This window comes from Pelodiscus sinensis, chromosome Z (assembly GCF_052426305.1).
Source record: "Pelodiscus sinensis isolate ZL-2025 chromosome Z, ASM5242630v1, whole genome shotgun sequence".
NCBI classification, from domain to species: Eukaryota; Metazoa; Chordata; order Testudines; family Trionychidae; genus Pelodiscus; species Pelodiscus sinensis.
Window position 1 is genome coordinate 6,769,980 of NC_143085.1, and position 14,211 is coordinate 6,784,190.

The window sequence follows — 14,211 nt, forward strand, 5'->3', positions numbered from 1 at the left end:
GGTCTAAAAGTGTCTGTATTATTTCAAAGTAATTTCACAAGTCCTCTGGAGAGAGAAACGACAGAACTGGGTTTCATTTACAAGTTTTGACGCTTTGGATAGGCAGCTGCTTTCCACGTACTAATGACATAAAATGCAAAGAATACTTATAGCCAACTCTATTTGCCTCATTTAGCATGGACACTCTAATTGACAGCATTTTTCTCTCCATTGCTTCCCTTCTCTTTCCTTCCCCATCCCCTCTCTCTCTGCTGTTTGCAAACTGGACTGCTTTACGCCATTCATCTGAAGAAGTGGGTTGTACCCATGAAAGCTCACGATCCCACCTACGTGTTTTGTTATTCTTTAAGGAGCTCCAGGACTATTTGCTATTTATTTAGGGTGGATTGTCTACTAGAAAATACAACTGATTTCTTCTCCACTGTGTCTCGGTGGCACTCCATCTTATTCCTCTTAGCTATTGCTGATGTCGAGAGACGTTTTGTAGGTAGATGCTGTGCAACACAGTTAACCTTGTTAGTGAAACCAATTCTATTTTTTGTAACCACAGTATTCTCCCCGAGGGGAGGTGCACCGTTCCTGGAGGTACTGCAATACCAGGTCGATGCGTGGAGTGGATGGAGCAAGCTCCTATTCCATCTCCCTGTTCCAAAAATCCATTTAATATATAGTCCTCAGATAGAGGACGTATCAGATATTAAACTGATAAGAACAGATACTACACTTGATCTTAGCCAAAAGGCCGAGAAGCGATACCAATACGCTAAAAATCGAGGCAGCCCTCCCTGTCCGAGAGCTCTCCACATCACGACGAGGAGCTCCCGGACAGGGAGACAGGAAGACAGGGACCAAGCGCCGTCAACGAGACTTTGATCACTATGAATCTCTAAGTGACAATGCCCCCACCACATGACTCTAATCTAATAATTCAAAGTGAACTCAACACACAATTCTGCTCAAAAAAGTGAGAATTCGTTCAATCTGGTTCCTCTCGCTGCTGTTCCTGGTTGCTGACACAGACTCCTAAATTGCATAAACCAACCCACTTCCTGTGACGTAGTCTTTCACTGTTAACTCTTGCAGCAAAAGAAAATGTATGCAAGCTTGATCCGGGAGCGGCCAGAGCACAGCCCACGAGGCTCAGGTTGCTCTCTTACGCTTACAGTGAGGTTCCTGGAAACGCCCCCATACCTACCTCTAGGGGCTGAGCTTCAGGGGATAGCCGAGTTAGTCTGTTACAGAAAAAACAACCACAAATGGTCTGGTAGCACTTTATAGACTAACAAAACATGTAGATGGAATCATGAGCTTTCGTGGGCACAGCCCACTTCTCTGCAGCAAAGTTGTGGGGCTACAGGCTTCTGCCAGAGACAGTTGGTTCCTGCTGGGAGAGGTTGGGCATGGTGTAAAGGTTTGCCCCACCTCTCCGTCCCCGCAACAGCTTGAGAAACACCTCTCCCTCTTTCCCTCGGCTACCCCTCCTTCCAGCTGCCAGCTGCGTGCTCTGTGTGGAGAAGCAGCAGCAAACAGCTGGGAACTGTAGGGAAAGAAGCCTCTGCTTTAGCTTCTTGGGGAGAGGCGGAAGGAAAAGCAATGTCTCTCCCTGCAGTTCCCAGCTGTTCGTGACTGTCACTACCCAAGGTGCTGCTCCCAACTTGCCTGCTCCTGCAGCTGCCATGCAGGGAGGGGGCTGGTGGTACTATGTGCTCCGGCGTAACTCTCTCAAACTCACCGCCAGGCGTACATAAAGTACTTACAGTATCTTGCAGTACTGATTCAAGTCCTTGCTGCTCTTGTCTGATTGCTGCATGTACACCCTGCCCTGAGCTGATACCCGATTCTTACACTCAATTGAGAAAAATAAGAATTGAGAGAAACTGTGCAGTGAAATCTTTTCTTGAAGGTAGTTTTCTAACAGTGGTGTGGGCAACATGGCTCATGCCAAATAATGCAGTAGTAGGGACAAATACCTCAATTAGATATTCAACAGAGCTTGATAAATGTATGACTGGAATCTAACGTTTTAGCTGAGGTCTGTAGGTAACGGCCAGTGCCGTTCTGTTGCTCTCTTTGTTGGATTATTACCTATAGCCCACAGCTAAAACCCCTCCAATGCATCATCATGGATCTAATCTAGTGGAGGATTCCTCACTCACAGCCCTTGAGGGGCAGGCCAGTCCTCACTTACAGACAGCCCCCAACCTGATGCACACGCTCAACACCAACCACGCAGTCCACGACAGAATGACTAACTCAGGGGCCAATCCCTGCAACAAACCCTATTGCCGGCAGAGTCCACATATCTACCCTAATGACACTCTCATAGCACCTTACCACATCAGCCATGCCATCAAAGGTTGATTCATCTGTACGTAGGATATATGCCACCGTACGCCAGCAGATTGGACAGACTGGACTGTCTCTGCGCTACAGAATAAATGGATAGAATTGGACGTCAAGGATGTTAACATACAAAAACCAGTGGGAGAACATTTTAACCTCTATGGACGCACAGCTACAGACTTGAAAGTTGCCGTTCTCAAGAAAAAAGGGCTGTAACCTGAAACTGCTGAGCTGGAATGGATATGCAAATTTGACACCATCAGAATGGGTCTGAATAGGGACCGAGAGAGGCTCTGTCATTACAATGAGTAATTTCCCCTTCAGGTATTCACACCTTCTTATTCACATCCACCCCGATTGAATTAGCTCTAATGTAACTCTCCCATCCCTGTATCTCTACCATCTGTTTCTACTCTTTAGCTTCATGCATCTGACGAAGTGAGCTGCAACTCACAAAAGCTTATGCCATAATAAAACTGTTAGGCTATGTCTACACTGGCACCGTTTTCCGGAAATGCTTAAAATGGAACAGTTTTCTGTTATAAGTATTTCCGGAAAAAGCGCATCTATATTGGCAGGATGCTTTTCTGGACAAGCACTTTTTCCGGAAAAGCGTCCGTGGCCAATGTAGACGCGCTTTTCCGGAAAAAAGCCCCGATCGTCATTTTCGCGATCGGGGCTTTTTTGCGGCAAAGACTACTGGGCTGTCTACACTGGCCCTTTTCCAGAACAGTTTTTTGGGAAAAGGACTTTTGCCCGAACGGGAGCAGCATAGTTTTTCCGGAAAAGCACTGACAATTTTACAGTAGATAGTCATTGCTTTTCCGGAAAAGCAAGCGGCCAGTGTAGATAGGTTTCAAGTTATTCCGGAAAAGCGACTGCTTTTCCGGAAGAAGTGGCCCAGTGTAGACAGCCTACGTCTTTAAGGTGCCGCTGAACTCCTTGTTGTTTTTGCTGAAACATATTTAGATAGAATGGTGACTTCTAGCGGTTCATAAGCATCCCCTGATACTTTACATTGCATGTGTTCTAGGGCACTCCCCCAAAGTATAGTGTGTTATAGTGGCCATATGATCCCTTTTGGTTCTAAGTCTTATAGCACACAATAGTTCAGCCTATAGATGATTTTAATTCTTTAATCATGGTTATTGGGCACTTTGCAGGGGTAACTGGGAGAAATTTAGTGGCCCGGTACATGAAGGAGGTAAGACTAAATGATCCGGTGGTCATTAAGTTCTTCTGAACTTAAACTCTATCGGTCTGATTCAAAGGGCCAAAACTTTGTTTGTGTAGTCCATAAATTATCCCTAATCCTGGGCAAACCATATACAGAGATTTTCCTAAGTAAAAAAATCGGAGGGGTAGCCGTGCTATTCTGAATCTGCATAAACAAGGAGAAGGCCCGTGGCACCGTATAGCCTAACAGATTTATTGGAGCATATGTTTCCTGGGCAAAGACCCACTTTGTCAGATGCACATAGTGGAAATTCCAGAGGCAGGTATAAATATACAGGCACATGAAAAGAAGGGAGTACCAATCAAGAGGAAGGCCAGAGATAACGAGGTCAATTCAGTCAGGGAGGATGTGGCCCGCTTCTAGCAGCTGATGTGGAGGTGTGAACACCAAGAGAGGAGAAACTGCTTTTGTAGTTGGCTAGCCATTCACAGTCTTTGTTCAATCCTAAATTGATAGGATCAAATTCGCAAATGAATTGTAGCTCTGTAGTTTCTCTTTGGAGTCTGTTTTTGAACTTTTTTTTGTTGCAAGATGGCTATTTTTACATCTGCTAGTGTGTGTCCAAGGAGACTGAAGAGTTCTCTTACGGGTTTTTGTAGGTTACCATTCCTGATATCTGATTTGTGTCCGTTTATTCTTTTACGTTGGGACTGTCCGGTTTGGCCAGTGCATATGGCAGAGGGGCATTGTTGGCTCATGATGGCGTCTGTTACATTGGTAGATGTGCAGGTGAATGAGCCCGTGATGGTGCGGCTGACGTGGTCAGGACCTGTGATGGGGTTGCTGGTGCAGATATGTGGGCAGAGTTGGCACCGAGGTTTGTTGCAGGAACTGGTTCCTGAGTTAGAGTTTCTGTGGTGCGGTGTGTAGTTGCTGGTGAGAATTTGCTTAAGGTTGGCGGGCTGCCTGTAGTCAAGGACTGGCCTGCCTCCCCAGATCTGTGAGAGCGAGGAATCATTGTCCAGGATGAGTTATAGAAAGAAGTGGATCTCTTGTATAGACTGGTCCAGGCTCAGGTTGATGTTGTGGAGGAAACTGTTGAAATTATGGTGGAATTCTTGCAGCGCCTCTTTCACATGGGTCCAGATGATGAAAATGTAAGTAGGAGAGGGGCACCAGTGGACGAGAGCTAAGGAAATAGGGTTGCTAGGTGTCTGGTATTGACCCGGACAGTCCAGTATTTTCACCTGCTGCCCAGTAAAAAAAAATTCAGAAAATACCAGACACCTAACATGTTCCGCAGGGGGAGCTGTCTGGCCTGGAGCAGGGAGACAAGATGGTAGATGGCCACAGGCAGCCTGTTAGGGCCAAAAAGCCTCAAAAGCATTACTTAAAGGGGCCATGCTGGTTTTTTTTAATTTAAATTTTTTAAATTTTGTTTGCTTAACTCTTGCGGTCCTTTTTTCCCCCTCAACTTTGGTCTCCCTCCTTTTTTATTAAACAGAATTTTTTCTCCAGGGGGGGGTGTGTGTGTGTGTGTGTGTATGTGTGTGTGGCGGGGGGGGGAGGGAGCGGTGTTAGTATTTTTGGTTAAACCATCTAGCCACCCTATGAGGAAGCGTTATTCCAGGTCAGCCATCTAAATGTTGGCATATTGTGGGGCTATGTGGGTGCCCATACTGGTGCCACTAGTTTGAAGGGATAAATTGTTCCCAAATCTGAAACAGTTGTGGGTGAGGATAAAGTCCCAGAGCTCAGGGGAGGCCAGAGGAGGGATCCCCCTGCTGCCCCACTCCAGGCCTCTCACTAGGATGGCTGAAGCAGCTGCCCTGCATGGTCCAATGGATGGACGGGCTGTACTGGCTGGTCAGAGCGCTAGGCCCAGGGGCTGCAGCTCTAAATCCCAGCAGGCCCCAGCTGGGTTGTGGGCGGGGGAGGAGAGGTGAAGGAGAAGTTGGGTCGGGAACACCTCTCATCCAGTAGGGGGAGCTCTAGCCGGAGTCAGTTTCCTATGCGCTGTTACCGACCCGCGCACTGATGGCTCCTTCCGCCTCCTGCCCTGTGTATGGCAGGATTTTTGTCCAATAGGAGGGGGACACTCCACAGCCTTCCTAGATTGACATGCACAGTCCTCCAATAGACTAGACGTGGGCGGCCGCTCTCGATCGCTGATTGGCCGTCGCTCGGCGTATAAGAGGAGGCTTGGGGGCAGGCGCGTTCTCTTTCCTGTCCCGGAGCCCTCGTGGGAGGTGGGTGCCCGGAGTGTGGCGGGCCCCCGGGCGTGGCGGGGCGGCCGCGCTCAGCCCGCGGCCGGGTGGGAGGTGGCGGGATTCCGGCGGGAGGCCGCCCGGCCTGCTGGGTCGCGCTAGGCCTCGGGCCTGGCCACGCGGGTCGGGAGCGGCCCCTGGACGGAGGGAGCCAGGAAGGCCCGGCCCGGCCCCTCCGCCCAGCGCTGCGCGGGAGGAGCCCGGGGGCCTGGCCGCGTTCCCTTGTCCGAGCGCCGCGGGAGTGGAGGGTGCTGGGAGCTTTGAGCCCGGAGACGCGTCCTGCCCATGGCGGGGATGCCCAGGCCCTGTCGGCCCCGGTGGGAATCGCGCAGCGGCTCAGTTTCGTCAGGCTAATGAAATAAAAATGCGCTTTAAACCCCGCTTCATCATTGGGGAGGCCAGGCCTGCGGCGAGACGCGGGGTGGGATGCGGTTGCCCTGATCTCGCTGAACCCCGGCTTCTCCATGTTGGTTCTTGTAGGTAACAGCTTGTCTTTAAACCCTTTGTGGCAATCCTTGGAAGCACCGTCGAGATGCCCAGGGAAGACAGGGCTACCTGGAAGTCCAACTATTTCCTGAAGATCATTGTAAGTGTGTTCTAGATGATCTGGAGCAGGTGTGGGGCTAGGATGGACACTGTAATTCACGGTTCAGTTGACCGTGGCCATGGCAGAACTTCTGCTAATATGCACAATAGGTTAACCTTAATATTCTGTTAATCTGGTAGCAATTATGCCTCAAAATGAATGGGGCCTGTTGCAAGAGCCAGCCACATACATTAACAAACTGCTGAGGTTACATAATCAAGATGGGGCAGGCTATATTGGGGCTGTGTTCTTGGTATATATAGACTCCAGCTCCATAATGTGAATAATAGCTGATGTTGGAACTTGCCCCTTTGTATGCTGAGGTGCAGCCCTCAAGTGCCTGGAAACTTACTAATTAAGCAAAAGCTGAGTGGCACTATTATAACTGGTTATAGAGCAGTGGCCCCCAAACTCTTCAGAGTCCTGTCCCTTTTTACCATATTCCACCCAATCCCCTAGCCACAGTGGGGACCAGCAGTGGGGTGGGGGAATGTGGACTGGAGTAAGGGGGCCTCATCTGGGGACAGGTGTAGATCTGGAAAGAATTAAACCATGCTACTAAGAACAGTCCACTGCAATCACAAATAAATCATGCATAAGAGACGTTTAATTGTTAGTGCTGCTTCCTAACCAACTATAATTTGTTTTTAAATGCCTCAATATATTGTGTAGCAGTGGGATACTGTTCACAGTGATGACTGTAAGCATCTTTAAGAGAGCTACATATTCAAGACTCCTTAATGTAGATCATTACTAATGTGTTGAGGGACTCTTATAGGAAATGCATTAATATTTATACAGGCATAAACATGACACCTCAGCAATGTTCCTGCTAATCTTTTCCATCTATGTGCAGAATAAATGTTCATCTATGTGCAGAATAAATGTTATGTGCATCAAGACATACTCCACCAGGAGAAACACAAACCTAGCTGTGTGCGCCCTGCTAATCAGCTGGGCACCATTGGAATTGCTCCTGAGTAGCTGCACCAAGCACACAGTTTACAGGGAATACAGTACCTTAGCTCAGTTCCTGTGTACATCCTGATTGTGCTTTGTGTGGATGGCTAAAAAGCATCTCATTTAGCATATTTGCCTCCCTTAAATGTGCCTTTGAACACCTTTATTTTCTCTCTAAAGCTAGGGCTACCCTGTAGCCTTCTAGAAAAGTGTGCAAATGAAGTGTGGAATATTGGGGTGCTTCTTTTGCATAATTAATTAGCTGCTTTTGCACTAAAAGGAGCTGTGTAGTATTTATGTGTGCCTGCCAAGTGACCAGGGCTGGCCCGAGCCATTCTTGTGCCCCGGGCACCCGGCGCATGCGCGGCTCCCACCCAGGGCCCGTGGCTGCCCCAAAAGGTTGGGGACCACTGGCCTAGAGGATAAGGGCACTTGCCTGGGGAGGGCAGGACTGTGGATTCAAACTCCCCACCACCCACCCTGGGAGTGGCCAGACAGCTGCCCTAGGGATGGAACAGCGGAGTTAATGCTGACTTACTCCTGCCCTGTCCCTGCACCACCTCCAAAAGCAGCTGGAATGTACAGCAGTAGCTCCATGTGCTGCCCCTCATCCACAGGCACTGACTTCACAGCCTCTACTGGCCACAGTTCTCTGTTGTTAATCAATGGAAGTTGAAGGAGTGGGGTCTGCAGGCAAGGACAGCATGTGGAAACCCCCTGCTCTGATGTTGCGGGTTGCATGGGCAAGCCAGCCACTTCCAGGAGCACAATTACCATAGGGATAATTACTCCAGACATGACAGGTTAGGCATTTTAGAACTCACTGCTCAAAGAATTAAATTTAAGCATAAGAGAGAAGTAAAAGTTATGAAATGCACAGACCTTTCAAAACCCAAAAATAAAACACTTTTCAAGCAGTAAAAGTAGTAACGACCCCCCCACACACGTATGTTGTGGGTCAGGAAATGAGGGAAGGACAGTGTGTATTTGTGAGAATGACACACACACACACACACACACACACACACACACACACACACACACACACACACACACACACACACACACACACACACACACACACACACACACACACACACACACACACACACACACACACACACACACACACACACACACACACACACACACACACACACACGTGACCGAGAATTGCATTGCCAAGCTTCCTCCATCCCCTTCTCTGTGTGGAGACAGGGTATAGGAGTGGGGGGGAGAGACACCTGATATCAGGCCCCCCCCCATTTCCTCCCTCACACCCTGCATAGTAAGCACGAGGCTCCCGGGCAGGAGCAGCATGACCGTAGGTGGAGAGGCAACTGAAGTGCCAACACTTGAGCTTCCTGGGCAAACCAGTCAGGATTCCCAGTCAGAGGCTCCAAGATCTGTTGGTAAATCCCGATCTACCGGTTGGTGACCACTGTTTTAAGCAATGGCCCCCTAACAACAGGGGAGGATGGGAATATCTCAGAGTTGCAGATAGTGGGACAGTTCATTTGATTAGCACATGTGCAGATCGGTTGTTGACTAACGTGTATCAATATCAGCTGTGTAACAGCCCTAGTTGGGGGACCACTTTTTTTCGTTGCATTGGGATGGAAACATGTCAGATTTCTCAGAACACTGTAGCTCCCATTTATGCACCTTAATGGAGTTATTGGGTGTTAAGCACTGCAGAAATCAGACCATTTTGTTCAGGTGCCTAAATGGGACCTAATAGTACTCTATATTCTGGTTTCTTTATAAAACTCATTTGTTCTTTCTGTAGCAACTCCTGGATGATTATCCAAAATGTTTCATTGTGGGAGCAGACAATGTAGGATCCAAACAGATGCAGCAGATCCGCATGTCCTTGCGTGGGAAAGCTGTCGTGCTAATGGGGAAGAACACCATGATGCGCAAAGCTATCCGTGGTCATCTGGAGAATAACCCTGCTCTGGAAAAGTGAGTGCAATAGAGAGATTCCACTGGGGAAGACTATGCTCTCTCTGGAAGAGTGAAATTGAATGGTGCTGTTTTTCTTCCAGGCTGTTGCCACATATCCGTGGGAATGTGGGCTTTGTGTTCACGAAGGAGGATCTGACTGAGATCAGGGACATGCTGTTGGCTAACAAGGTAAGAAAGGAGGACACTAGTGAGTCTATTCAGGGAGGTCTTGTGCCTAATCTGAAGGATGAATGAAGAGTGTAATAGATCCACAGAGAATGTTCAGCATGATTTTAGAAGATAGCAAGAACTGGGAACTAGGCATTTCCTGTGTTGTGCTCTGAGCTCTGATTTGCTGTGACCTCAGTTTCCCCATGTGAATAGCTGGGTGATGCTGATAGCATAGAAGAGCTATGAAGATGAATTAGTGTCCATATAGTACTGTCTGAACCCAAGCATTATTTTTCTTTCTCTTTTACTATCATGTTAGGTGCCAGCAGCTGCTCGAGCTGGTGCCATTGCCCCTTGTGATGTCACTGTGCCAGCCCAGAACACTGGTTTGGGTCCCGAGAAGACCTCCTTCTTCCAGGCTTTGGGCATCACCACGAAGATCTCCAGGGGTACCATTGAAATCCTGGTAAGTGCAGAAGAAAGTTCTGTATGCTACTAGCAAGTGAAACATCACCCACAGCTGTTGCTTGCTTGCTCCTATATGGCCCTGGTTGGATAGTTCGGCAATTGTTGGGACTGTAAATTTGTAATGCCTTAAACCCGTTCCCTATGTCATGTGCTGCTTTCAGTAGTGCAAGATCAAGTCCTGTCTTCTGTTCAGGACTTTTGAGGCATATCTCTAAAGCATCTTAAAGGAAAACAGCCGAGTAATTTGACAACATTAGGACATTGTATGACACAGAAATTCTAATTAAATAGGAAACTGACAGAAATTGGCCTTGGTAACTTCGCTGTTTTGCCAAGCCAAGTGGCAGGGTTGTCTGAGCAGCTAATTTCCCAGCCCTAACCTCTTAGCCGGCTTTACTGAAAGGCAAAGCAGGCATTATTTGCTGAGAGCCTGCAAATGCCCTCATCAATGTCCCACATATCAATCCGTATGATTCTATGCTGTAATTGAAGTGTAAGTCATGGACTTGGTGCAGGAATGACTGGGTGGGCTTCTTTTTGTGGAGGAAGTTAAACCAGATGAGTAGAGTCTTGCTAAATTGTTCATATGCTCTTTATATTCACAGAGATCTGTGGCTCATTTTTGCAGGTACAGATGTGGATACAAATGTTGTATCTGTGCAGGATTCTAGATATGGTCATTACGGCCTATTTGGCCTTAAAATCTCTCCCAGCAGCTTCTGACACAATCTTAATTGTGATGATGGTGTTATTGCCCTACTTTAACTGATCTTCAAAGCCTGATGTCTAGTTTGATTCCTGTGGAGAAGGTGTTAGTTCCTTCTAGCCAGACACACTTGTACTTTGGATATGAGAATAAGACAGCCTAGATCTAGATGCGTTAAGTGTAGCCAATTCCATTTGCATTTCTTATAATTATGGTCCTTACTTTGAAATGCACCATCTGCTGGCTGGGCTGTTTCTTATACTTTAAATGACTGCTCAGCTGACTTTGACCTTGTTTTGATACGGAATCATTTGTGGGTATAACTCTCAGGGCTATCTACAGATGTTTGGTAATGTGAAGTTGAACTCTGTTGTGTCTCAGTGTGTACATTTCAGCGCATAGCAATTTGTTGCTCACTTTCCCCTCTCTGACCTTCAGAGTGATGTGCAGCTGATCAAGACTGGAGATAAAGTGGGAGCCAGCGAAGCGACCTTACTGAACATGTTGAATATTTCCCCATTCTCCTTTGGGTTGATTATCCAGCAGGTGTTTGACAATGGCAGCATTTACAATCCTGAAGTGCTGGACATCACTGAGGAGACTCTGCACAGACGCTTCCTGGAAGTAAGAGCTGTTTGCATGTGCTATATGCCATGTGTACTGTATTCCATATAGTCATGGGCAGGGCTTGACAAACCCCGGCGAGAGCTACTTGCCAGCCCTGCACCGAGCATGTGCCAGAGTGGCACTGTGCATGTGCGAAGCACGGGTGAATGGGGCGCATGGAGCGACCGGCTGAAATCTTCTCACCATGGGGGAGTAGATTCAGCGGTTTATCGAGCCCTGGTCATGGGGATAGTTTATATTCTCGGGTATGTAATCTGAAGTTTGGGATGGCTATGTATGTTTTTTTGTTTCTATTGACCTGTGACAGAGATTACTACTGAATTCTGAAAGTGATTTTACAGCTCTACAGTCTTGAATAACAAGGTTGTTGGCCAGGCACAGTCCCTTTAAAAACTAATCTTTTAATTGGGAGATGCAAAATGCAAGCATTTCTAAGCATGCTGACCAGCACCCCAGTTTTCCCAAAGTGCTTTGATGTTCCCTATAATCTTTGGGGTGGGGTGGGGGGGGAGGAATAGTGCAAATTATGGGTTTTGCCAGACAGTAGTCTTTGTGGTGGGTTGTATCATGCATCCCTGAATGCTGGGAATTTTGATTTGCAGCTGAGATTTTTTTTCTACTGTGAGCAATGCTCCATTCTGTTGGCTATCAATTACATGTCCTTGTAACAAGTGTTAAAGGAATGTGGCTATTGCTGCCTCTTGTTTGTCTCATTTGCCAGAACTGGGCAATTACTCATTCATAGTACCCTTTATTGTGTTTGCACATATTATTTAAGGTTTACTTGACCTGTAATTTTCAGAGCTGAATGCTTGGAATGTGAGTGTTTCTTTTCCCTCTTCCCCAGGGCGTTCGCAACGTGGCTAGCGTTTGTCTGCAAATTGGCTACCCAACCATTGCTTCTGTGCCTCACTCCATCATCAATGGGTACAAACGAGTCCTAGCTGTGGCTGTAGAGACCGATTACACCTTCCCATTGGCAGAAAAGGTAAAATATGATCTAGACAGACTGGAATAGGTTGTGCCATGACTGAAGTTTGACACAACTAATCTTTGAGCATGAGCTCTTAAAGATCTAGAAGGTTGTATGTTATAGATCTGCACTGAAAAGAGGCCTTGATGTGTGCTCCTAAACCTCACATTGTTGAGGTTTGAAGGAACTGATGTTGCTGTTTCCCTTGTTTAAACTGCAGAATTTAAAGACGGGGGTGAAATATGCATATAACTGAATTGAATTCACAGGGAATTCCTTGCTTTGTGGCGTTGCAGTTATGCATCTTTAACCCTCAGTCCCAGGAGCCTCTTTACTAGCCAGGAGGATAGGGAGAGTGCTCTCAGGGAACATCCTTTGTCTTCTCACATGTTAAAGCAATGTTGTCCTCTGTTGCTTATCTTCATGATCTATGGGGTTGCAAAAGTTGTGCTCTCTGCTCTTAATTCCTATGGAAATCCATTAGCATGGCATCTTTTTTCAGTTTGGTAGTAGGATAGTAGATATAAATTGTAACCTGCTTGTTCCCTGAAATACTATATGCTTTTATCCTCTTCCAGGTAAAGGCCTTCCTGGCTGACCCCTCTGCCTTTGTAGCTGCTGCCCCTGTGGCAGCTGAAGCTGCAGCTCCTGCTGCTGCAGCTCCAGCCAAAGAGGAAGTAAAGGAGGAATCAGAGGAGTCTGACGAGGACATGGGATTCGGTCTCTTTGACTAAACCCTGCCACAAAATGGCTAGCCATTTCAGCAATTGGTTTATGAAGTGAAATAAAATATCTTACATTCTCTGTTGTGTGTTTATTTTGGGGGCTAGAAAGGAAGCATAACACATGAACTTTCCTTTGGTGTGAAACTTAATATGGATTTTGATTCCAAAGATGTACTACTTTGATCTTGCATTCAGTCATCATAAACACTTAACAAACAGCCTTAAACTAACATTAAGAAATCCTCAAATAACTTTTCTTTGCAGGTGATAGCAAGAGGGACCTACACATGTCAAATACTAGTTAGGCCAATAATGGCTATACTTGAAATTTAATGTGAATTAAAGTAGTAGGGCATGAATTTAAAGCGTTGAGATACTCTAGAACAGATTCCCAGCCACGGGTCTGTGGCCCAGCCTCTGGCTGCCAGGTCACGGAGGCTTTGGAGGATGTGGCTGAGGTACACCACCTTACCTCCTGCTGTGAATGTTAAGAGGCATGTCCTACCCCACCTCTCAACTAACTAGGGCAGGGACAGGGTCTCCTTCCGGAAGCAGACTAGTTCACTGTGTGGTGGGAGGGCAGCATGGAGCCCCACATGGCAGTCTTTTAGCTGCAACCCGAGCAGCAGTGTTCAGCTGGGAGGCAGCACAGGGCTAGCTGAAGGGAGGGGTCAGGGCAGGCACTGGAGCCTCCTGGAGTGGGGTGTTATAAGTGTGTGTGTGGGGTGCTAATATTTAGGGATGGGGCCTTGGGATGGGGCTAATGGGGACTTAGGAAGGGCTCTGGTCGGGTTGGGTGCATTGGGACTCTGCAAAGAGGCTGGGACTACGGGAGGTTGAGTGCAGGGCAGTCAGGTCAGTGGCTGGTAGTGGGGGAGCCTCTAGGTGTTAGGACTGGCCTGGGGGAAGAAGGGGCGCGCTCTGGGCCAGAGCCACTGCACACAGCTGGCTTCAGCTGGGGTTGCCACATGGCAACTGCTGGAGCTGAAGCAGCGGTTAGCCATGGCTCTGGGGGCTGGGACTTTTGGTGGACCAGTAACATGCTAATTGCATATTTGTTGTTTGCATAATAAATATGCAAATAAAATGTTACCAGTCTCCCAAAAGTTTGTGAAGGGGTTTTCCAGTCCACGATATAAAGGCTGGGAACAACTGCCCAAGAACCACTCCATCTGTGGATGCTGTATTTATTCAGTTGTGTAAGCAATCCCTTAGGCTAGCAGGTTGAAGCTAGCATGCTAAAAATACAAGAGTGGATATG

At 47.4% G+C, this 14,211-nt stretch overlaps 1 protein-coding gene and 1 non-coding gene across 2 annotated transcripts; one reads left to right on the top strand and one right to left on the bottom strand.

Annotated features, from left to right (window-relative positions):
* Positions 1-563: 563 nt before the first annotated feature.
* LOC149520656 (U2 spliceosomal RNA) lies at positions 564-754 on the bottom strand. Its single transcript, XR_016348394.1, has one exon. It is a non-coding gene; the product is annotated as a U2 spliceosomal RNA (small nuclear RNA).
* A 4,878-nt stretch (positions 755-5,632) lies between these two features.
* On the top strand, positions 5,633-13,029 carry RPLP0 (ribosomal protein lateral stalk subunit P0). Its single transcript, XM_075898119.2, has 8 exons — positions 5,633-5,769; positions 6,268-6,373; positions 9,123-9,298; positions 9,382-9,469; positions 9,771-9,917; positions 11,064-11,249; positions 12,100-12,240; positions 12,804-13,029. Exons 2-8 carry the CDS (start codon positions 6,320-6,322, stop codon positions 12,957-12,959), a joined length of 948 nt encoding a protein of 315 aa, XP_075754234.1. The 5' UTR covers positions 5,633-5,769; positions 6,268-6,319; the 3' UTR covers positions 12,960-13,029.
* The last annotated feature ends 1,182 nt before the right edge of the window (positions 13,030-14,211 follow it).

Bases quoted from the DNA above. Each gene is read 5' to 3' on its own strand.
- RPLP0 (XM_075898119.2), top strand. From the start codon at position 6,320: ATGCCCAGGGAAGACAGGGCTACCTGGAAGTCCAACTATTTCCTGAAG. The intron at 9,299-9,381 runs GTGAGTGCAATA...TTTTTCTTCCAG, and splicing joins AATAACCCTGCTCTGGAAAA to GCTGTTGCCACATATCCGTG. The intron at 9,470-9,770 runs GTAAGAAAGGAG...CTATCATGTTAG, and splicing joins ACATGCTGTTGGCTAACAAG to GTGCCAGCAGCTGCTCGAGC.